Raw genomic sequence first — 23,879 nt, forward strand, 5'->3', positions numbered from 1 at the left:
CTCTCCCTAGTTGATGCCTGGCTATAAGGTGTTTAGTGATGTCATAATGATGGTGGTAGTAACTGGTATGATTATGTCAAATACTAAGTCTTTCTGTGGTTTTGAATTAAATGAACCCAAAAGTACAATGATACCAATGAAACATAACTCTTCTGCCTAAACTCAGTTGAGCATGTTCTTTTATAATAGGCTTTCAGGGATGAGTGGTTAATCTCAGCTTTAGTAATGACTTTTGTGAAATGAACCTGATTATTACTGATAGCTTCTTGGCTTGATGAAGGTGGTAAACTAATCTGAGGCCAGGAAATAAATGGTGAGTTGACAGCCTCTGTTGTGAATGTTTCTGTATGTTGAGAACAGAAGGTATTTTACAGTCTCAAGTTTCCTGACTGGATCAGATGTGTCTGTGTGTACTTGAGAAGATGAAATGAAGGCTCTCAGATTTTACTGCATTTTATCTTAATTAGTTCCCTCAAATTGTGTATTAAAAGTGAATAATGCAATCATTTAGATACCTTCTAAAGGTATAATGATATGCTAATTATTATTATTACTTTAAGGATATATATATTTACACTGGCAAAATAATATTCTACAGAGTGGGATTTATTGTATACGGTCATTTTAAGAATGAGGATGATCAACATAAAAGAACATCAAATTGCTCTTCATACTAATATTTTACTTGCATTTTCTATTTTTCTTTAAAAAAAATTCATTGTTACCTAGCATAGTGCTTGGCACGTACATAACTACTTGGTAAACTTGAGTCATTCTTTCAGTATGTATTGTGTGGTAGGCATTGTACTGGCCTCTGGGAGTGCAACATTGAACAGGAACGTTCCCAGCTCCAAGGGAACTTACATGCTAGTAGGGAGGAAACGGTTTGTAAGTAAACCAACAACACGATGATTCAGCTAATGTTAAGTACTATGAAGAAAAGGGAGCTGAGTGAGATGATATAGGATGGGTGGATCTGGGTAGACAAGGCCTCTCTGAGGAGGTAACATTGCTCTGAGACCTGAGTGATGAGGAGCCAGACATTAGGGCAGGAGTGTTTAGGCAGAGGGTAAATAAACAGCTCCAGGCTAGAAATGAATTTGGGGAATTTGAAGAATATCAGTGAGTCTGGAGCATAGTGAGTGACCAGGGATATGAGGTGAGGGAGTCCTGTAAGAATTTGAAAGAATTTTAGGTTCTATTCTGTGTGAGGGGAAGGCAGTTTTGGATGGTTAGGGAGATGACTGTTCATTCTTTCACTTAGCACACTGAGTGCTACTGCAAGGCAGACCTTGTTTTTTGTTCTACGTACTGGGGAGATGAAGCAGACGTTAGGCGTTGATAGATCACTCCTGGCTGTTTCGTGGGAGGAGGAAATTGTGGTGGGATGCAGAAAAGATTGGTAGCAGAGAAACTGGTTGATAGGTCACTGCAGTTATTGGGTGAAAGATGATGGTTTGGATTAGGGTGGTAAGAGTGGACTGGAGAGAACAGAGTGAGTCTGGAATATACTTGAGAAATCGAGCTAACAGGATTTACGGATGGCTTGGAGGTGGCAAATGAAGAAAAGAGGAATCAAAGATGAAGTCTTAGTGGTGGCTTCAGTAATTGTAATGGATGGTAGTGTCATTTCGTAAGGTGGGGAAGGTGAGGGAGTAAGTAGAATTAAGAGTTCTGTTTTAGTCCCGGATGGAGTTTGAGTTGTGTTTTAGAGGTTCAGGTGAGATGTTGGGCATAGAAGTCTGGATCTCAGTGGGGAGGTGGTGGAGGTAGAGAGTTTGAACATGGTGTTTAAACACGATCACATAGAGTATCCAGAAGACAGCAGAGGTTAACGTTTTCTAGTCAGATAGAGGAAGAAGATCCAGCCGCAGAGAGACCGTGAAGGAGCAGCCACCAGTGAGTAGGAGTGAAACTGGGAGAGTGTAATGTTCCAGAGGAGAGAAGACTGAAGGAAGGAGTCAAGAGTCAAAAGCTAACCTTCTGGAAGAGTCAGAGTCACATGCTTCCAAGAGGCCAAGTAAGATGTGACAGGGAGAATAGATCAGTGCCACTGCCTAGTTTCAGTGAGAGCTTTAAAATGTTTAGACTAGTAGGGATTAAAGATCCTCTAATCCAATCAGCCCATTTTATTGGATTTATAGGATTGGTATATAAGTGCTTAGTAAGTGTTTGGGTGGCTTTCTTTGCCCTTACCACTTAATCAGGCTAGGGTGACCAAGTGTCTGGGTTTGCCTGGGACATTCAGTTTTGAAACTAGGGGTAGTGTCTCCTGGAACTCCTCACGCTGAACAGTTGGCTGAATCTTGACTATAGGATTCTGCCCAGGGCATCTGAACTGGGTAAAGCTTTAAATTACTTTAAAGAGATTTTAAATTACTTTAAAGAGAGTAGATTTAAGATCAGGAAGTTTTATGCCCTCTTTATATAGTAGATGTCTTCATTGCTTTATTGATGCTGTTTCAGTACTAAAGTTCAGAATTCTGAAGTGAACTCTAGTTTTTGACTAACCTTCTGAAAGAATGGGATGAAACAACCACCTCAGAGACTACATGGACTACGTATCATGTAAAGTGTAAAGTTTTCTATAAGGTGGTTTTACTGTCGTGTAGAGGCAGAGATCGTGTGTTTATAGATCACAGTCAATGAACATTGCTTTATCATGACATTACTGAAGCTTTTTTGAAGCTTTTTCATTAATTCTGCACATCCTATCTCCTTTTAAGAATAATGTACTGAGAAGTTTGACTGGAAATGAAGTTTTTAAATTTGGGGGTGTAATTTTATAAATTGTGTCAAAACTTTATTTTGGAGTGTTTTGAAACTGAAGTTCTGTTTTAGTTTTGGCTCTTAAGTATTGGAAAATTAAAGACTGAGAAATAATGAGCTTACTCTGCTTTCATTGGAGACCAATGGCTATGTGAATTTTCATTAGGTCTAGCAACTTTATTTAGCAGTGTTTATTTTTATTGGGACTTTTATTTCTTCCTGGGTGCTGATGATCCTTCTTAAGTTTGGACTTAATTTGCTACCATGTAGAATATTTTCTCTATTAATTGATATTATGAAATAGTTGCATTCAAAGACAGAGGTAAACCTCTCTGGAATACCACTTGTTATATTCCCTCCTGTTTATAGTGGTTTTATTAAAAAAACCTCTTACTAGTTTTTAATCATACCTATTTTTTCCAGGTTATAGATAGAAACAAAGGCTTTTTGAGAGACTAAATTAGTTATGTGGCCTTCATTCCAAATAGCTCCAAAAATACTGTTTTGAATACAGCATTTCATGTAACCAGAATATAAGATAGGATATCTGTGGCCTCTCCACATATGAAATCAACAAGCACATAAAATTTTTTTCATAGAAAGAGATAGTCTTACCTATATTGTTTGCTACCTTAACCCTCCTGAGTTCCTTGTCTTACATGATGAGAATATTACTGGTTTGGATTCACACTTTTTACGTGAAAGGTGAACCATTTATTTTCATCTGATCTTGGCCTTATTGAGTTAATTTTAACCTCAGCTGGAACCAACCTAGTTTAAAGCTCTTCCTTGTTATACTCAAATTGCAAATAAGAAAATTTAGAACCACATTTGAAGACTATATAGTGTTATAACTTTGGTGGTAATGTTTTTAAAAATTAGTTTTATTAATAATTTTAGTACTAATACTAATAGTAGTTTTAATAATAATAGTTAATGAATAACTTCCAGATATCATTTTTATATTTAGAATGCAAAGAATACTAGCTGCTAATTATTTAAACTTCAATTTATTGAAATCCTTAAATGCAGGAAAGCCAATTAACTTAAATTGAGGTGGATTTTTTCCCCCCAGTTTGATTGAGATGTAATTGATATATAACATTGTATTAGTTTAAGGTATACAATATAGTGAATGAAATATATATATATTTCAAAATTATTACCATAATAAGCTTAGTTAACATCCATCACCACACATATTAATAGTTTTTTTCCCTTGTGATGAGAACTTTTAAGATTTACTCTCTTAGTAACTTTCAAATATATGGTATAGTATTGTTAACTATAGTCACAATGCTGTACATTATATCCCCAAACTTATTTATCTTATACCTGGAAGTTTCTGCTTTTTTACGGCTTTCATCCTTTTCTCCCACCCTCCCACTCCCTGCTCCTGGAAGCCTCCAGTCTGTTGCCTGTCTTTATGAGTTTTGTTTTGATTCTGTGTGTAAATGAGATTATACAGCATTTGTCTCTGGGTATTTATTTGACTTAGTGTGATGTTCTCAAGGTCCATTCACCTTGCAACAAATGGCAGGATTTTCTTCTTTTGTGGCCGAATAATATTCCATTCTGTACAAACACAGTTTCTTTAGTCATTCCTCTGTTGATGGGCCCTTTAGTAGTTTCTGTGTTTTGGCTATTATAAATAATACAGCAGTGAACACGGTGGGGGTGGGGTGGGGGATGTAGATATTAATATCTCTTTGGGACAGTGATTGTGTTTTCTTTGGATGTATACCCAGAAGTGTGGATTGCTGGATCATATGATAGTTGTATTTTTAGTTTCAGTATGGGGAGCCTCCATACTGTCCTGTGGTGGCTGTACCAGTTTACATGCCCACCAATGGTGTACAAGGTTTCTCTGTTCTCTACATTTTTGCAAACACTTGTTATTATGTTTTTGATAGTAGCCATTCTAATAGGAATGAAGATCTCATAGTGGTTCTGAATTGCATTTCCCTGCACTTAGTGATCTGAATCACCTTTTCACATGGCTGTTGCCCTTGTATAGCTTTTTTAGAGAAATATTTATTTAGTTCCTTTCCCCATTTTAAATCAGATTATTATTATTATTATTGTTTTTCCTATTGAGTTGTGTGAGTTAGTTCTCTCTTTTGGATATTAACCCCTTGTCAGATAGATGACTTGCAAATATTTTCTCCCATTCAACAGATTGCCTTTTCATTTTGTTGATAATTTCCTTTGCTGTGCAGAAGCGTTTTAGTTTGATGTAGTATACTTTTTATTTTTGCTTTTTGTTGCCTTTGTTTTTGATGTCACATCCAAAAAAAACATTGCCAATTCTGATGTCAAGGAGCTTACCCCATGTGTTTTCTTCTAGGACTTTTATGGTTTCAAGTCTTACATTTTTTAACCCAATGAGTTGATTTTTATATGTGGTGTTAGATAAAGTCTAGTTTCATTCTTTTGCATGTGGTTGTCCCGTTTTCTCAATACCATTTATTGAGGAGAATATTCCTGGGCCTTTTATTCTGTTCCATTGATCTATGTGTCTGTTTGAAAAATATCTTTGCATATTAACTCAGTTATCACAATAGCTCTAAAAGATAGACACTATAATTTTTTCTCCTCTTTTTACATATGAAGAAATGGAGGCACAGATTGGCTAACTGACTTACTCAAGATTTCACTGCTTCTGAGAGTGGTACATAACTCGAACCCAGGCAGTCTAGTTTCATAGTCCACATTTTTTCCCATTATGCTATGCTATTAATTCTATAATTAAAGAAAAGGTAATTGGAGTCACTTACCCTAGAGATAAACAGTGCTGAATTGAAGTAGAAGAGTGGGATGAATAACAGATACCTCTATGGTATTAGCTTTTTGTCACTTTACCTAGGTATTCTCCAGTGGGGTGGATTTTCTGTTTCTCTTTTCCTGATTACTATTAATGTGGATATTTTTCTGTGTTTTAATCTTCTATTTAATTTTTTGGTGACTTTTTTAGTGCCTTTTATGATTTTTGAAGATTGTTTTCCCCCATTTTTTAGAAATTTAGGCCAACAGCCCCTCAAATCACTTTTAATTATTAGTTTTTTTCTCTTTTTTTTTTTTTTAGCTGCCTTGGAAAATATTTACTGATCTTTAAATAGATGCTTAAATGTACACTGTCTCAAGGGATAGCTTAAAATTTCCTGGATTTTAAAATAGACTACCAACCCACCCCCCAACCCTGTTTTAATCCTTCTAAAAGAAAGAATATTTTTAAGATCTAATTATAAACCTTCCAAAATTTTATTTTATACTAGGAACATTTATTGGTTACCCAGTGGTTATAACACTGCATTTATTGAGACCCTGTCTTAAATGTGCAGCTCTGTGCTAGAGACTAAAAAAAGTTGCCTTTCACTGTTCCTATTTGGTAAGGAGGAAGAAAGTCATATAAATATGAGTTAATATAGATTAGTAAATGTTGTTATGGTATTTTAAATGATATATTGGGAGAGTACAAAGTAGTAGTTATTTTAATACTCCCTGAAAGAATCAGAGAAAACATTTAGAGCAAGTTAATTCTGAATCGAGACTCTTAAAGAAGAGAGAGAGGAGAAGTAGCTTGGAGTCAGAAAGGACCTGATCTCTTTGGAGGCAGTGGTTAGGTATGTGCGGCTATAGAGTGTTGGGAGCTGGAGCTGGGGAGGTAGGAGTTGTAAAGTGTTAGAAAATGAGGTTGCCAGTTGATGAAGAACTTTGCCAAAGTTAAGGAGTTTGAGTTTTATTTAATATGCAGTAAGGAACCCACAGACTTTTGTAAGCAAAAGAATGATGTAAGTGTATTTTCTGATAGTAGGGTAGAGGCTGGCTTGGGCAGCCGCCGCAGCAGGAGGTCTGTCTAGCAGTTGAGCCAGAAGCCATAATCTGTGACAGTGGGAAGGAGAGGAGAGACGTAATTCAGTGAATACGTCTAAAATGGACTGAAGAGGTTCAGAAACTGATTAGACATATGAGATAAGGAAAAGAAGGTTTTTGGTTGTGTTCCCTGGGTTTCTTTCTTTTTAACTTGGTTTCTACTGATAATAGAATGGGGCAGTTGAAGGCTACTGTTCTGAACTTTGTGCAGAAGTGCTTTGTACTTGTTAACATTTCAGAGATGTTATATCATGAGATTTGTTTATCTTATGTCAAATAAGGGTAAATATGCTTTGATATTTTCCATTTTGTTCTGTTTTATTAAAAAGAGTTAGTCTCAATGCACTGAATGGTGATAACCTGCATTTAAGAAAAACACTGTACTTTGTATTCATGGTTTGTATTATATATTCAGCTTTTTATTTAAAACTATAAATCTGCTTTGTCAATTTTTGTTTTTCGGCTTAGTGTTGTCATTTTTAAAATTCAGTAAGGTTAGTTCTTCTAAATGCAGTTACAGTTATGTTAGCATATTATGGAAGACTTGATATTGTATGAATTTTTGCTTCCAATTTAGAAAAGAAGCTTCAGAAAGAATATATAATAGATAACTTATTCATTTGATGTTCATCTTCCTGTTTTTTCCAGTGTGAGAAATATTAATAGTTATTAAATAAGTTAATATTTAATATTCTATTTAGTATTTAAATACTGGACATTTAATATTTAATGTATTTAGTATTCTATTTAAAATAATCAAAATTGGTGTTAAAAAATGTAACATATTGTCTTCCAAAGAGAAGTCCCAGTGCACGGTGTCTTGGGAATTTTTGCTGTTCTTATAGAAATGCTCTTTTCTCTAGGGAGAGCAGATTCTACATAGTCATTCAGTTACTGTAATATGATAGGACCTAGGTAAGATTTTATTTCAGAGATCACTGAGCCTTATTTTATTTTTAAAGTGCCCATATCTAGAAATTGAGTAACTCCCGTTTTAGTAGTGTAGTCTTATAACAATTGGGTGAAAAAATTTTCCTTATATCACTTGGTAAGCGTATTCATGTCATGTCTAGTTCTGACTGCTTTGTGATTCTGGATTATGTTGACTAGAGATACAGCATGTCATTCTTCTCAAGTTGAATTCATTCAATCTGAATTAAAGCTTAGAATGTTATTTTAATCATGACATTTTGTTAATTATCTCCAGTGTTCTAGGCATATAAAATACCGTGTCCTTTAAAAAAACTGTAGTTATATTTAAAGGAGAAGACAAATGTGAATGCAGCCTGGAGGAGATCAATTTCTATAGATAATTTGGTCATTTCATGATTCTTCTGCCATTTTGGGAAATCTGAATGAATCTCTTGTTCCTTTAAAAGGAAAAGTTTAGCAAAATAAGAGCATTGTGATACTATCATAAGTAAATTAAAATGTCTTACTGATTTAAAGGAATAAGATGCTATTCTGAGTAGGACATGTTTTCCCCACTGACTGATCAAATACTTTGTCTGACGTGATTGGACTTATGCTTTCTTTTCCTAAAGTTCTTTTGATGAGAATGCCTTCCTATGAAAAGTGCACCAGTCTTTTGTCAGAATGTTTGAGTTACTTTGTTTCCCTGGTAGACTCTCCTACAGCTTTAAAAAGCTTCCTAATTTGTTTCTGCTACTGGACTAAATTAATTGTGGTATTATTGATACAGACTTGTAGCTATCAACCAAAACAAAGAACCAGTCTGTTCTAAATTCTTTATTTTGAATTTGAAGAAATTTTTTTCTTTTTAAATGTAGAAATCTAATTCAGTTTATGAACATTAATATGTAATTTTGAATTTTTGAACAATTTTTAAAAAGTTATGGTACTTTGATTTACATGTTAGAATGTACCCATTTTGTTCCAAAATAGGCCATATAAGTTGGGTACCCTTTCCAGGAAAACATATCTCCAAAGGCTTTCATTAATAGTTACTTAGCACAGGTATAGAATCGCTGAGGTACTTAATAACTAAATTATTTGGTTTGTTATTGGTGGGGTTAAGCATTAAAACCCTATTTTTCTGATTATTAAAGTAATAATACAAAGTGTAAGAGTCAAATTACTGATAATCCTACCATCTAGGAAAAACTGCAAGTAGTATTTTGATGTATTTCTTTCCAGTTGCTCTGTGCATTTTTTGTTTGTTTGACTCTTTGCTGTATATATGCTGGCTGCAGCACTGAGTCAAGTCTGGAACACTGGTCCCTGCCCTTAGTGAATATTACTACAGTCTAGAAGGAGGACAGATACTTGCACAGATAACTTTTAATTTGATATAGTGAATGCTAAGCTAGAAACAGGCAAAAAAACGAGTTCAGAGAATTCCTAGAAGATATGAAATCTGAGGTTATTTTTGAATTTCCCATTTATTGTATTTTATATCTTACTTAGATGGATAATATAAGCATTTTAGACTTTTATATCTTCATTATTTTAATGGCCTAGATTCTGTTCCTTTCTCCCTTTTGGGGTTTATTTGTAATAGTTCCTTATTAGAAATAATGCTTAAAGAACATTCCAAAGACCCATTCTCCCAAATGTTGGATTCTTTTTTTCTTTAGCTTCGTTGAGATATAATTGATAAATTGTAATGTATTAAGGTGAAAAAGTGATGATTTGGTTTGTGTGTACATTGTGAAAGGATTCTGATTAGAGTTGATTAACATATCCATCACCTCACTGTTTACTTTTTTTTTTTTTCAGTTTAGAACATTTAAGTTTTATTCTCTTAGCAAATTTCGCTTACACAGTGTTGTTAACTGTAGTCCTTGTATTCGACATTAGATTCTAAGACTTAGTCATCTTATAACTGCAAGACACCCTGCCATTCTCTCCCAGTTTCCCCATTTCTTGGACCCTGACAACTACCATTCAACTCTCTTTGAGTTCAACTCTTGTTTTTTAATTCCACATGTATTATACCGTGCACTAGTCGTCTTTCTTTGTCTGGCTCCTTTCACTTAGCATAATGCCCTCCAGGTTCATCCGTGTTGTTGCATATGGCAGGATTTCCTTACATTTTATGGCTGTATAATATTCTGTTGTGTGTATGTGTCTTTGGAAAAATGTTATTCAGATCATCGTTTATTTGGATGGTTTTTAGCTGTTGAGTTATATAAGTTCTTTGTATGTTTTGTGTTATTAAACTCTTATTGGATATATGGTTTGCAAATATTTTCTCCCATTCCATAGATTGTCTTTTCTTTTTCCTTCTTCCTCTCTCTTTTTTAAATTTTCTTAACTGTTCAAAAGCTTTTTAATTTGTGCCATGCTGTGCTCAGTTGCTTCAGTCATGTCCAACTGTTTGCAACCTTATGGACACAGCCTGCCAGGCTCCTCTGCCAGAATTCCTCTTGCCATGAAATTCTCCAGGCAAGAATACTGGAGTGGGTTGCCATGCTCTCCTCCAGGGGATCTTCCCTACCCAGGGATTGAACGTCTCCTGCATTGGCAGACAAGTTCTTTACCACTAGTACCACCTGGAATGCCCTTAGTTTGATGTAGTTCCATTCATTTATTTTTGCTGTTAGTGTCAAAATCCAAAAAATCATTGCAAGACCAATGTTAGGGAGCATATCTGTATAGTTATTCTAGGAGTCTTGTGGCTTTACGTCTTATGTACAAGTCTTTAATTCATTTTGAGTTCATTTTTGTGTATGGCGTAAGATAGTGGAATAGTTCATTCTTTTGCTTGTGGCTGTCCAGTTTTCCTAACACCACTTATTGAATAGACGGTCCGTCCTTTCCCCTTGTATATTCTTGGATCCCTTATAGTAAATTAATTCACTGTGTATGCATGGGTTTATTTCTGGGCTCTCTATTCCATTCCATTGATCTGTGAATCTTTTTAAATGACAATACTGTTTTGATTACTATAGGTTTATAGTATAGTTTGAAATCAGAAGTTTGATGCCTCCAGTTTTGTTCTTTTTCAGGATTGAGTTGGCTATTCAAAGTCTTTTGTGGTTTTAGGTTTTTTTTTCTATTTCTGTAAAAAAATGCCTTTGAAATTTTTATAAGGATTGCATTGAATTTGGATTGCTTTGGGTAGTATGAACAATTTAGCAATATTCTTTTGATTCATGAGCATGAAATATCTTTCCACTTTTGTCTTCTTCACTTTATTTCATCTCAGTGTATTCTAATTTTTGATGTACAAATCTTTTACCTCCTTGGTTTAATTTACTTCCAAGTGTTCTTTTTGATGCAGTTTTAAGTGGGATTGTTTTCTTAACTACTAATGTCTCTTTTCAGTAGTTTGTTAGTATATAGAAACACAACTGATTTTTGTGTATTAATTTCCATATGCTGTAAGTTTATTGAATTTGCTGATTTGGTTTTTTGGTGGTTTTTTGTATGAAGTATGTCATGTGCAAATAGAGACAGTTTTACTTCTTCCTTTCTGATTTGGATGCCCTTTATTTCTTTTTCTTGTATAATTGTATAAATGCTCTGGCTAGAACTTCCAGTACTTTATTAATAAAAGTGATGAGAGTGGCTATCCTTGTCTTGTTCCTGATCTTGCTCCTCAGCTGTTCACTGTTGAATATGATGTTAACTGTGGGTAGTTATGTATGGCCTTTATTGTGCTGAAGTATGTTCCCACTATATCTAATTTGTTAAGAGTTTTATATTGAAAGGATGTTGAATATTGTCAAATACTTTTCCTACATCTGTTGAATTGATATAGATTTCTGTGCTTGATGTTGTTAATGTGGTATATCACTTTTATTGATTTGCACACGTTGAACCATACCTGCATCTTTGAAATAAATCTCATTTGACCATGGTGTTTGGTCCTTTTGATGTACTGCTGAATTAGGTTTGCCATTATTTTGTTGAAGATATTTGTATCTATGTTATTGGGGATGATGGCCTGTGATTTTCTTGTAGTGTGCTTATCTGTCTTCAGTATAGGGTAACAATGATTTCTTAAAGAGCTTGGAATTGTTCTCTCCCTTTCCATTTTTTTGAAGAGTGTGAGAATAATTGGTATTAATTTTTTAAATGGTAGGATTCCTCATTGAAACCATTTGGTCCTGAATGTATCTTTGTTGAAAGATTTTCGATCATTGATTTCTAGTAATCAGTTTGTTCGGATTTTCTTTATCTTCATGGTTTAGTCTTGGTGGGTTGTATGTTTCTAGGAGTTTATTCATTTTTTCTAAGTTGTCCAGTTTGTTGGCTTATGATTGTTCACAGCAGTTTCGTATAATCTTTGTATTTCTATGTGAGCAGTTGTAATGTCTCCTTTTTCATTTCTGATTGTATTTGAGGCTTTTGTTTTTTCCATAGTCGTTCAGTTGTCAGCTTATCTTTTTAAAATAGCGTTTAGTTTCATTGATCTTTTCAGTTGTCTTTTTTAGTCTTTATTTCCTTTATTTCTACTCTGATTCTTATCAGTTCCTTGCTTCTTTTTTTTTTTTTTTTTTTTTTTGCTGCATTGCGCGGCTTGTGGGATCTCAATTCCCTGACCAGAGATTGAACTTGGGCCATGGCAGTGAAAGCCTAGAATCCTAAATTAGTTCCTTCCTTCTACTAACTTTGGTGTTTGTTCTTCTTCTGGCTCCTTAAGGTATAAAGTTAGATTGTTCATTTGAGCTTTCTTGATGTTGGCATATATCACTATAAATTTACCTCTTAGAACTGCTTTTGCATTCCATAAGCTTTGGTATGTTGTTTTTCCATCATTTGTCTCAAGAAATTTTTTTATTTCCATTTCACTCACAGTAATTTAGGAGCATGTTGTTTAATCACCACGTATTTGTGAGCTTTCTGTTTTCTTCTTTAAATTATTTCATACCATTATCATTGGAAAAGATGGCTTGGTATGTTCTAAATCTTAAATGTAGTGAGACTTGTTTTGTGGCATAAGGCATGATCTGTCCTGGAGAGTGTTTTATGTGCACTCAAGAAAAAAAAATTATATTCTCTTTCTATCTCTATATAACTTAAGGAGTAGATTTATTGTAAGGAATTTATTCATGTGATTATGGAGGCTGGCAAGACCCAAGATCTGCAGGCTGAGTCAGCAAGGTGGAGACCCAGGGAAGTCAATGGTTTAGTTCCAAATTGAATTTGAAGGCCTGAGAACTGGGAGAGCTGAATGTAGAGTTTCATTCTGAAGGCTGAAAGGCCTGAAGTCCAGGAAGAGCTGATGTTTCATTTCCAGTCCAAAGGACAGGGTAAAGCCAGTGTTCTGTTTTGAAGACCTTCAGATGGGAAGAATTCTCTCTTTATTGGGGGTGTGTCAGCCTTTTGTTCGGAGAAGGCAATGGCACCCCACTCCAGTACTCTTGCTTGGAAAATCCCATGGACGGAGGAGCCTGGTAGGCTGCAGTCCATGGGGTCGCTGAGGGTCGGACATGACTGAGCAACTTCACTTTCACTTTTCACTTTCATGCATTGGAGAAGGAAATGGCAACCCACTCCAGTGTTCTTGCCTGGAGAATCCCAGGGACGGGGGAGCCTGGTGGGCTGCCGTCTATGGGGTCACACAGAGTCAGACACGACTGAAGTGACTCAGCAGCGGCAGCAACCTTTTGTTCTATTCATACCTTTAGCTGGTTTGATGGAGGCCCTTCCACATATGGAGGGCAATTTGCTTTACTCAGTCTACAATTTAAATATAAGACCAAAAATAGTCTCATAGAAACATCCCAATATGAGGACACCTCATTGTCCAGTTATGTTGACACATACAATTAATCATCATACACATTAATATGTTGTTAGAGAGTTTTCAACCATGCAGGGGAATTCCATGGTGGTCCAGTGGTTAGAACTCCAGGCTTTCACTGCCAAGGGCCTGGGTTCAATCCCTGGTCAGGGAACTAAGATCTCATAAGTCAAGCAGCATGCCTCCCCACCCCGCCTCCCAAGAAAAAATATACAAATAAGCTTGTCATTGAGTCCAAGCTCATATAACTGGCCAATAAATTAAGAGATGAGTTGTTGAGGCAAGGAGTAGTGACTTTATTTGGAAAGCCAGCAAACAGATGATGGTAGGCTCATGCCCCATAGAATCCTCTGGCCTGACTTAGAATTCAGGCTTCTTTTATAGTCAGTGGGGAGGGAGTCAAGTCAGACATTTCGTGGTTCTCATCAGCTTTTGGGGCTTTCCCCAGTGACTGAGTGGTAAAGAACCCACTCTGGAGATATGGGTTCGATCCCAGGTTGGGAAGATCCCCTGGAGAAGGAAATGGCAACCCACTCCAATATTCTTGCTTGGAAAAGCCTCATGGACACAGGAGACCTGGTGGGTTCAGCCCATGGGGTCTCAAAGAGCTGGACACGACTGAGCAACTGAACAACATCATCATCAGCCTTTGGAGGGGATGTGTTAGCCTCCCTGTAGTTGTTCAGGGTGGGCCTGGCCTAGATGTTTCCTGTGAGCTGAACAGAGGTTTTTTTTTTTTTTTTTTTACCTTAATGCTCATTATCTGGGAGGTTTCCCGGAGATGGGTCGTTATAAGGTGCGTATAGCTTATAGGCAACCTCCCTTTAGTGATTAACTTGTAATAGAATATAAAAGGTTCTTTGTTATTACAAACTGAGACTGTTTATTCTGGAAAAAGAAATCCAAAAAGTTACTGGTATTGGTAGTCCACAGAAAATTTCGATAATGCTGCCATGAATTTTCAGATTTAGAGCAGCAGTACTCGCTGGTATGTACTCTAGGATGAACTAGAATTTCTTCTGAATAAAGGAATGAATTAACATGCTGGCTAGAGTTACTCATTTTGAATCAGCTGAATTTTAGAGAATATTTACAAATTAGAATAATTTTTTTTTTTACTCTAGATCAGGGATCTGCAAACTATGACCTTTCGGTCAAATCTAGCTTTTCATCATTTTGTAAAGTTTTATTGTAACACAGCCACATCTGGTCTTTTGTCTGCTACTGCCTTTATGATAGTGGTGAAAGTTTTGATAGAGATCAGATCAGATGGCTTGCAAAGGTGAAAATACTAATCTCTGACCTTTTACAGATGTTTTGTTGAGCCGTTCTTCCTGGTAATAGTTAATGATTTAAGCTAGGAACATCTTCCTAGCTTCTGATGATAATACTGTATCATTTTTGGTGGGTTTTTTCTCTGTTTTTTTTTTTTTTATCCCCATTACTGGTGTGTCTGTGTGTGTACATGGGGCGGGGGAATTTATATCCTTTCTATATACAATTGGTTTCCTTGGGTCAAGATTTGTTAACAACAAATGGAGTGGAGTTGTTGTGGGTTAAATATGTAACACTACTTTATACTGCTCAAAATAGTTACATTGTCTAAAAACAGGTGTATTTCCTTTATTTCAGGGGTCTTACCGCAGCTTTTATAAAATTGTTGACCAGGAATCTGTTGAATTTACATATCTTGCTCTGTAACTGGTTCCTTTCAGAATCAAATGCTGATGTAGCCTGTGAATGAGTAAAAGTAATCAGCATTTTCTTCTTAAGATGATAGTGTATAATCATCATCATTATCATCCCTAGTGACAGAGTAAATGTTTCTCTATTTGTTTCTTTAGTAAAACATTGTAGTTAATATCAGCATTTAGATGTGGAGCTCCCTGAAAGCTCCTTTTTCCGTATGTGTAAATGTACAATCTCTTCTGCAGCCATGGAAGCATACTATATAAGCAGCAAGTGCTTTTCTCCCATCCATACTTAACGTTTTGGATGTCACTACATGTTAAAAAAAATAGGTCAATAAAATTATTTTTAGCACTTAAGTAGTATCAACTAACTTACAGACAGTGTTTTGTTTCTAGGCATTTATTTTTTTCTTTAAAGAAGTACTGTCCTTGTGCTTATATATTATTATACTTCTCTGTTATTTTTTTTAATAAAAATTCCTAGTAGGAGGTCTTATGTTGAAATTTAGGTACATGTTGAAATTGAGATACCTGTTTTCAGATGTTCTAATTTTGAAATGCTCTATCAATTTATGTACCCATAAAAGTATGTGGACGTTTCCTGCACTTTGACATTGGTATTTCAAATATTTGCCAGTGGTATTTAATGTTATAGATGATTTAAAAGTCTAAAAATAGAAGCATTGTTGTCTTTTTCATTTCATTATTACTAAGGTTGGACATCTTTTTGTATCTTTATTCGCCATTTCCATGTACTTCCAGCCTATTTATGCTCTTATCTGCTTGCTAAGTCACTTCAGTCGTGTCTGACTTTTTGCGACCCTATGGACTGTAGCCCTCCAGGTTCCTCTGTCCATGGATGGAATTCTCCAGGCAAGAATACTGGAATAGGTAGCTGTGTTCTACTCCAGGGGATCTTCCCCACCCAGGGATCGAACCTGCGTCTCTTATGTTTCCTGCATTGACAGGAGGGTTCTATACCACTAGCGCCACCTGGGAAGCCCATGTTCTTTATTCCTAAAAAAATATTTCTCCAACTAATAGGTTTGCACTTGGGAGAGAAAATAGTGGGCTGTTTTTCCTTTTTGATAATGGTTTAGATAGGACTTGGAGTTCATTTAAATGGAATATTATTAATACCTGAGGAACTGTTTAAAGGAAGGATGTTTGGTGCAGATAATAGACAGATCACAGTAGAGCACCTTTGGTGACAGAACGCCTTCACTTGGTGCTTTAATATGTGAGTGCCTAATCAGATGAATTAAGATAAACCCAGTTTTGAGATTGATGTAGAATCTACAGTTTTCACTTGTTCTGGACCTCAAAGCTGGTGGAAGTGTTTCTTTGGCTACCATTTTTTAAACTTGAGTTAATTCAAACTTAATTTATAAATTGCATAGAAATAGAAAATAAAATAATTTGATACAGTATTTTATTAAAACTAAAGCTTTAATGTTGGGGTTAATATGGTAGAAAATAGATTCTGGTTTTATTATTAATCTCTTTATATGTTTTGATATTAATATAGAGAGTGTCTATTATAAATATGGTAAAATAATGGTGATTAATTGTCTGGATATGTTTGTCATTTTGTGATTCTTGAGTTTATTAAACTGCTAGAAAGTTCTCCTTGCCTCCCAATTTCGATAGCATGTAACATGATAATTCTGTAAAGGTGTCTTATTTCACATCATGATGATAAGTGCCTTGTCATTTCTCCATTACTTGGAAGCAACTGCAATTGCAAACATAAAACCCAATGGGAGCATTATAATTATGTGATAATAAGTCTGCTTTAAGGTAGCTATTCAGGTCATCTGTAATGTGCTTATTACTTTTCAAGGGTATAATTGAAATGAAGTCTCAAAATTCTTGTACAGAACTTGTTAACACCCACAAATAAGTCTGCAGTCTTCAGGTTTAGAGTCACTGTGTTGAACATTAATAAAGATATGTACTGCTATAGCTTTTGTATAAATTTCAAGATTTAAAATTGCTTTCAAATTACTATAAGCATTTTTCAGTGCTTATCCTTTATTTCTGTTCCTAATTGTTAACAGGCTAGTAGTAAATAGTTCACAGATTGACCCTGGTCCATGGTATATTTTGAGACATTGTAGATAAGAAGGAATGAACAAGAAGGTAAAATGATGGATAAATCAGGGAAAGGCAAATGTCAGTTAAGTAAAAATGGGCAACATAAGTGAAAATGAAGTTTAAGAGAACATTGAAAGTGATAAATTAGCTGAACAGTGAAGATTTATTGTAACTCAAAAGGGAAAATTAAGAGCCAGGAAATGCTCTGGTGTTAAACTTTTATTGAAAGATAACTAAAGAAATAGAATCAATTAAAATAATGCAAAATAATTTTAAATTTTAAGTGGTTAGGCTATCATAGTAGAAAATAGATTGTTTTGACTTTCCAGCTTCCCTAGTAGCTCAGCTGGTAAAGAATCTGCCTGCAATTCAGGAGACCCTGGTTTGATTCCTGTGTAGGGAAGATCCTGTGGAGAAGGGATAGGCTAACCACTCCAGTATTCTTGGGCTTCCCTGATGGCTCAGCTGGTAAAGATTCTGCCTGCAATGCGGGAGACCTGGGTTTGATCCCTGGTTTGGGAAGATCCCCGGGAGAAGGGAATGGCTACCCATTCCAGTATTCTTGCCTGAAGAATTCCATGGACTGTATAGTCCACGGGTTCACAAAGAGTCGGACACGACTGAGTGACTTTCCACAAGTGCATTCTACATGTATTGTCATGCAATATGCTTTGATTAGATTTTTCCTGAGTCCTAGTTCTCAGATAATATCTGTATATGGGATCACAGATGCCTACCTATCAAATATTACAGAGCAGAGTACTAACATTTCCATACAGATTGATGATAGGGTTGACATTTTATATCAGACAGTAGTTCTGTGTTTAAAAGTTCAGTATCTGTAAGCAGAAATCAGATATCTTCAGTCAAAGAAAGCTGCTAAGTCAGCATCGAATTTGTGTATGTCTGATAAGTAAGTTTATTTGGTGACTCATAGATATTACTGATCTATTTGAGTTATTTTTGGCAGAAAATAAGCTTTTTATCTTACTTGTATTTTTTTTTAACAAGGCCAAAAGATGTCTTCTACCTACTCATAGACATTATAAATTTATTAACTGTTTGCATATTTTCCTTTGTAGGCCCAGATTATTCTTCATCAGCATGGTTACCTGGTAATGAATCATTGTGGCAGGCCACAACTGTCCCATCTAACCAGCGAAATAGCCATATCAGGAGACATAGTATAGCTTCTGACAGTGGTGATACTGGCATTGGAACTTCCTGTTCTGACAGCGTGGAAGGTGAGTTAAATTCTTACTGGTTAGACATGAAGCTTTGTAGAATGGTTGTAATTGAGAAAGCAAGGGACATGTCTTATTGTTCCAAACTAAAAAATTATAAAATAATGTTTGAGTATTTAGTAATATTCAGTGTTGTTGTATATCAAATGAAATTGTTCTGATCAGATTAGTTTTTCCTTCCTTCATTTTTAAATTAAACTTTTTATTTTGAAATAATTGTAAATTCACACGTGATTTAAAGAATAGTACAGAGATGCTAATGCAACCTTCAGCTCATTGCTCCCCCACCCCTTGGTCTCTTGCAAAACTGCACTGCAGTATCACATTGATAAGGTCAAAATACAGAACATTTCTCTCACCACAGTATACCTGATTCTGTTCATACCCACTTTCCCTCCCACCTCTTCGTAACTGTTGGAAACCACTGATCTATTCTCCATTTCTGTAATTTTGTTTGTCATTTCAAGCATACCCTATAAACTGTACCATACAGTATGTAACTCTTTGGAATTGGCTTTTCTCTCTGTAGATTTATCCTGGTTGTTGTGTGCATTAATAGTTCCTTTCTTTGTATAGCAATGGTGGTATTGGAGAGACCACATTTTGCCTAACCATTAAACCGCTGAAAGACGTCTGGGTTGTTTACAGTTTGGGGCTTTTAGAAATAAAGCTGCTATTATAAACATTCATGCATAAGGTTTGGTGTGAACATACGTCTTCGCTTCTCTGTGGTCAGTGGCCAAGAGTGCAGTTGCTGGTCGTATGGGAGCTGCACGTTTAGTGTTTAAAGAATCCGTCACACTGTTTTCCAGAGTGACTACTGTGTTTCCATCAACAATGTAAATAGATCAGTATGAATAATCAAACTTTCTCTTCAGCCTTGCTAGCCCTTGGTGATTTTTATTTATTTGTTTTTTTCTTTGGTTTTTAAATTTTAGGTTTTCTGGTAGGAATGTAGTGATATCTCATTTTGGTTTTAATTCTCATTTTTTTTTAAAGGTTAAAAATGTTGAACATTTTTTCACAGATGTTTATTTGCCATCTATCTGTTCTGTTTGTTGGAAATGTTCTTATCTTTTGCTGTTTTCTAGTTGGATTTCCTCCATTTTTATTGTTGAGCTTTGAGTATTCTTTGTATATTTCAGACACTAATCCTTTGTTGGCTATTTGATTTGTAAACATTTTCTTCCAGTCTGGCTTGTCTTTCATCCTCTAACTGTGTCTTTTGCAGAGCAACAGTTTTTAAGCTTGTAAATCCAGTGTATCAGTTTTTGCCTGTATGGATCATGCTTTTGGGATCAAGGCTAAGAACTCTTTGTCTAGTCCCAGATCTTGAATATTTTACTTTTTTCCTCTTTTTTTTCCCCCTAAAAGTTTAATCATTTTATATTCTGTAAGTCTGTGGTCCATTTTGAGTTAATATTTTTATAATGTGTATATGTTTGGGTGTTTCTGAGAACACTCTTAGGCTCAGTTATTTGCTGGAACTCAGAAAAGATATTATACTAGTGGTTATAGTTTTTTTTACAGCCAAAGGATACTGATTTAAATTAGTAACAGAGAGGTAAAGGGCAGGGTCCAGAAAACACCAGGTCCAAACTCCCAGTTGTCCTCTCCCAGTGGAGTTGTGTGGACAGTAATTAGTTCTCTCAGCAGTGTTGTGCGAGGGCACACACAGTGGCAAGGCCCAATCCTTGGTGTTTGGGATTTTTACTGTGGGTAGGTTATATTGATATGGTTGAATGCCTGTATGCATGACCTTAGTTTCCAGCCTTTGAGAAGTCAAGCTGACCTTACGTGGTTCAAGACTCCTACCATAAATCACATTATTAGCATAGACTATATGCTTGGAGTTACCCAAGGTCCCCAGGTAAACAAAGACACTCTTATTAGGCAGGGTGTTTCAAGAATTTAGAGGTTACATCTTAGGAGCCAGACAAGGGCCAAACCTTTCTTGGAATGTGCAGTGTGTGGAAAACCCAGACATGCTGATCCTTAACTGCACAGTGTGAGATTTAGATTGAGGTTTATTTTCTTTGCAATATAAATCTTGAAACCAGAATAATATCCACTTACTTTTTTTTGAAAATTGTTTTAGCTATTCTGGTTGTTTTGTTTTTCTGTGTAAGTTTTAAGTAATTTTGACTATACAAAAAGTCTTGCTGGGAACTTAATAGGAATTATGTTGTCCATATATCAGTTTGGGGAGAGTTGCCATCTTTACTCTGTTGAGTCTGCTAATCCATTAAAATGGTATGTTTTCCCATTTATTTAGATCTTATTTCATTCACCAGTGTTGTATAGTTTTCAACATACATGTCCAGTACATGTTTTGTTAGATTTATAGCTAAGTATTTCATTCTTGGGAGAGTGAATGTAAATGGCATTTTATAGTCCAAGTTTGGTACCAGTGTGTTAGTTGTATATTACAAGATTGCTGAACTCACTCTTTCATTCTCAGAGGGGTTTTGGGGGTTTATTTCTTGGATTTTTCTCTGTAGATAGTTATGTCATCTGTAAGTAGGAGTATTTTTCCTTTTGATATCAGGATAATACTAGCTTTCTAAAATGAATTGGGAAGTGTTTCTTTCTATTTTCTGGAAGAGATGGAATAGAGTGGTTTTAATTCTTCTTTAAATGTTTAGTAGAATTCTTGTGACACCATCTGGGCCTAGGAATTTCTTTTTTTTTTTTAATATTAATACCTTAAAATCATGAATTAAGTTTCCTTAATAGTCGTCGTTCTTCACTCAGTCATATCTAACTCTGTGACCCCGTGGACTGCAGCACACCAGGCTTCCCTGTCCTTCACTATCTCCCGGAGTTTGCTCCAACTGATGTCCGTTGTGTCAGTGATGCCATCCAACCATCTCATCCTCTGTCACCCCCTTCTCCTCTTGCCCTCAGTCTTTCCCAGCATCAGGGTCTTTCCAGTGAGTCAGCTCTTCTCATGAGGTGGCCAAAGATTTGGAGTTTCAGCTTCAGCATCAGTCCTTCCAATCAATATTCAGTGTTGATTTCCTTTAGGATTGACTGGTTTGATCTCCTTGCAGTTCAAGGGACTCTCAAGAGTCTTCTCCAGCACCAATAGTGCTAATAGTCATAGAACTACTCAAATTATCTTTCATGTTGGGTGAGTTGCAATAGTTTGTCTTTTTGAGGAAGTAGATCATGTTGGATGATGGTGTTGATTTTTTTCTATATCCTTGATGATTTTCTGTTGAGTTGTTCAGTTGTTGAAAAAAAAAGTATTAAAAGTCTCAACTGTAATTGTGGATTTGTACATTTAATTTTTTAGTTTTATAACCTTTTGTTTGATATCTTGCAGCTCTGTTGTTCAGTGCATATGCAATTAGGATTGCTATATATTCTTGGTGGGTTGTCTCTCTTATTATTGTATGATGTCTTTCTCTGTCTCTGGTAATTTTTTTGTGCTGAAGTCTACTTGGACTGCGAGGAGATCCAACCAGTCCATCCTAAAGGAGATCAGTCCTGGGTGTTCATTGGAAGGACTGATGTTGAAGCTGAAACTCCAATACTTTGGCCACCTGATGCGAAGAGCTGACTCTTTTGAAAAGACCCTGATGCTGGGAAAGATTGAGGGCAGGAGGAGAAGGGGACAACAGAGGATAAGATGGTTGGATGGCATCACCGACTCAATGAACGTGAGTCTGGGTGGACTCCGGGAGTTGGTGATGGACAGGGAGGCCTGGTGTGCTGTGGTTCACAGGGTCGCAAAGAGGCGGACACGACTGAGTGACTGATCTGAACTACTTTATCTAGTTTAATATCTTCTACTTCCTTTTGATTAATGTTTAAATGATATATATTTTCTGTTCTTTTACTTCTAACTTGTCTAAACATTATATTCAAAGTTAAATCATTATTAACAACGTACAGTTGGGTCATGGTTTTTAATCCACTTTGCCAGTCTTTGTCTTTTAGTTGGTATATTTAGACTATATATAATGTAATTATTGATGTATTAATACTCAGATTTTCTGTTTGTTCTCTTTGTTTTTGTTTTCACTTTCTTGGCTTTCTCTGGGTTACTTGAACAGTTATAGAATTCTACCTGGATTTAACTATAGTATTTCTAAAAGGGTATCTCTTTGCATAGCTCTTCTAGCAGTTGCTCTAGGTATTATATGTTATATATAATGTGGATATATAATATAAAAGCTTATGTATATATAGCTTACCATTTTAACATTTGGACTATAGAAGCATTTTCTCCCTTTATATCCTTTTATGTACCCCATTTATAATAAAATTATTTCAGCTCTTTCCTTTACATATAACCATAACTGCATCAGACAGTGTTATAATTTTTATATCATCTGTTAAACATAATCTAGGAAACTCAGGAGGAGATAGAGAACCTGCTATGTTTACTCATATTTTTGCTTCCTGTGTTCTTCCTTTGTGTTGTTCCAAGGTTCCATTTTATTGGTTACATTTGGTTTAGAGGATTTCCTTTAGTCAGTTGTTTAGGATACATTTGCTGGCAACAAATTATCTTAGTTTTTCTCCAACTGAGACTGTCTTGGTTTCACCTTGATTCCTGAAGGATGGTTTCAGTAGGTATACAATCTGCCTAGTTTGACAGTTCTTTTATTACTTGAAAAGTATTGTCACTTCTTTCTGACCTCCATGGTTGATTAACAGTGTTGTGATAGTTTCAGTTATACGGCAAAGTGTTTTCAGTCCAGTTCAGTTGCTCAGTCGTGTCTGACTCTTTGTGACCCCATGGACTGCAGCACGCCAGGCCTCTCTGCCCATCACCAACTCCCGGGGTTTACCCAGACTCATGTCCATTGAGTCAGTGATGCCATCCAACCATCTCATCCTGCCGTGCCCTTCCTCCTGCCGTCAATCTTTCCCAGCATCAGGGTCTTTTCCAATGAGTCAGCTCTTCGCATCAGGTAGCCAAAGTATTGGAGTTTCAGCTTCAACATCAGTCCTTCCGATGAACACTCAGGACTGATTTCCTTTCGGATGGACTAGTTGGATCTCCTTGCAGTCCAAGGGACTCTCAAGAGTCTTCTCCAACACCACAATTCAAAAGCATCAATTCTTTGGCGCTCAGCTTTCTTTATAGTTCACTTTCACATCCATACATGACTACTAGAGAAACCATAGCTTTATACATATACATGTTATCTATTCTTTTTCAAATTCTTTTTCCTTTTAGGTTGTTACATAATACTGAGCAGAGTTCCCTGTGTTGTGCAGTAAGTCCCTGTTGGTTATTCATTTTAAATATAGTAGTGTGTACATATCAATCCCAAACTCCCTGTTTCTTCCCCTGACCCATCCCCCTTGGTAACCAAGTTCATTCTCAAAGTCTGTGAATCTGTTTCTGTTTTGTGTATAAGTTCATTTGTATCATTTCTTTTTAGATCACTGCATATAAATGATATTATACGATGTTAGTAAACTAGTTTTCAAAAGATGAAATGATTTATTCTCATCAGTATGGTGATTAAG

The 23,879-nt window shown here is 35.8% G+C and overlaps 1 protein-coding gene across 4 annotated transcripts in view; it reads left to right on the forward strand.

Moving 5' to 3' along the window:
• The window catches only part of CEP85L (centrosomal protein 85 like), a 147,971-nt gene that overhangs the window by 4,220 nt on the left and 119,872 nt on the right, over positions 1–23,879 (forward strand). For all 4 annotated transcript variants that reach the window (XM_002690081.7, XM_010808408.4, XM_015472797.3 and 1 more), the window contains exon 2: positions 18,228–18,389. In XM_002690081.7, the coding sequence (XP_002690127.3) occupies positions 18,228–18,389 (162 nt within the window). The remainder of the gene's footprint in view (positions 1–18,227; positions 18,390–23,879) is intronic.

Source organism: Bos taurus, chromosome 9, assembly GCF_002263795.3.
Source record: "Bos taurus isolate L1 Dominette 01449 registration number 42190680 breed Hereford chromosome 9, ARS-UCD2.0, whole genome shotgun sequence".
Classification (NCBI taxonomy): Eukaryota; Metazoa; Chordata; class Mammalia; order Artiodactyla; family Bovidae; genus Bos; species Bos taurus.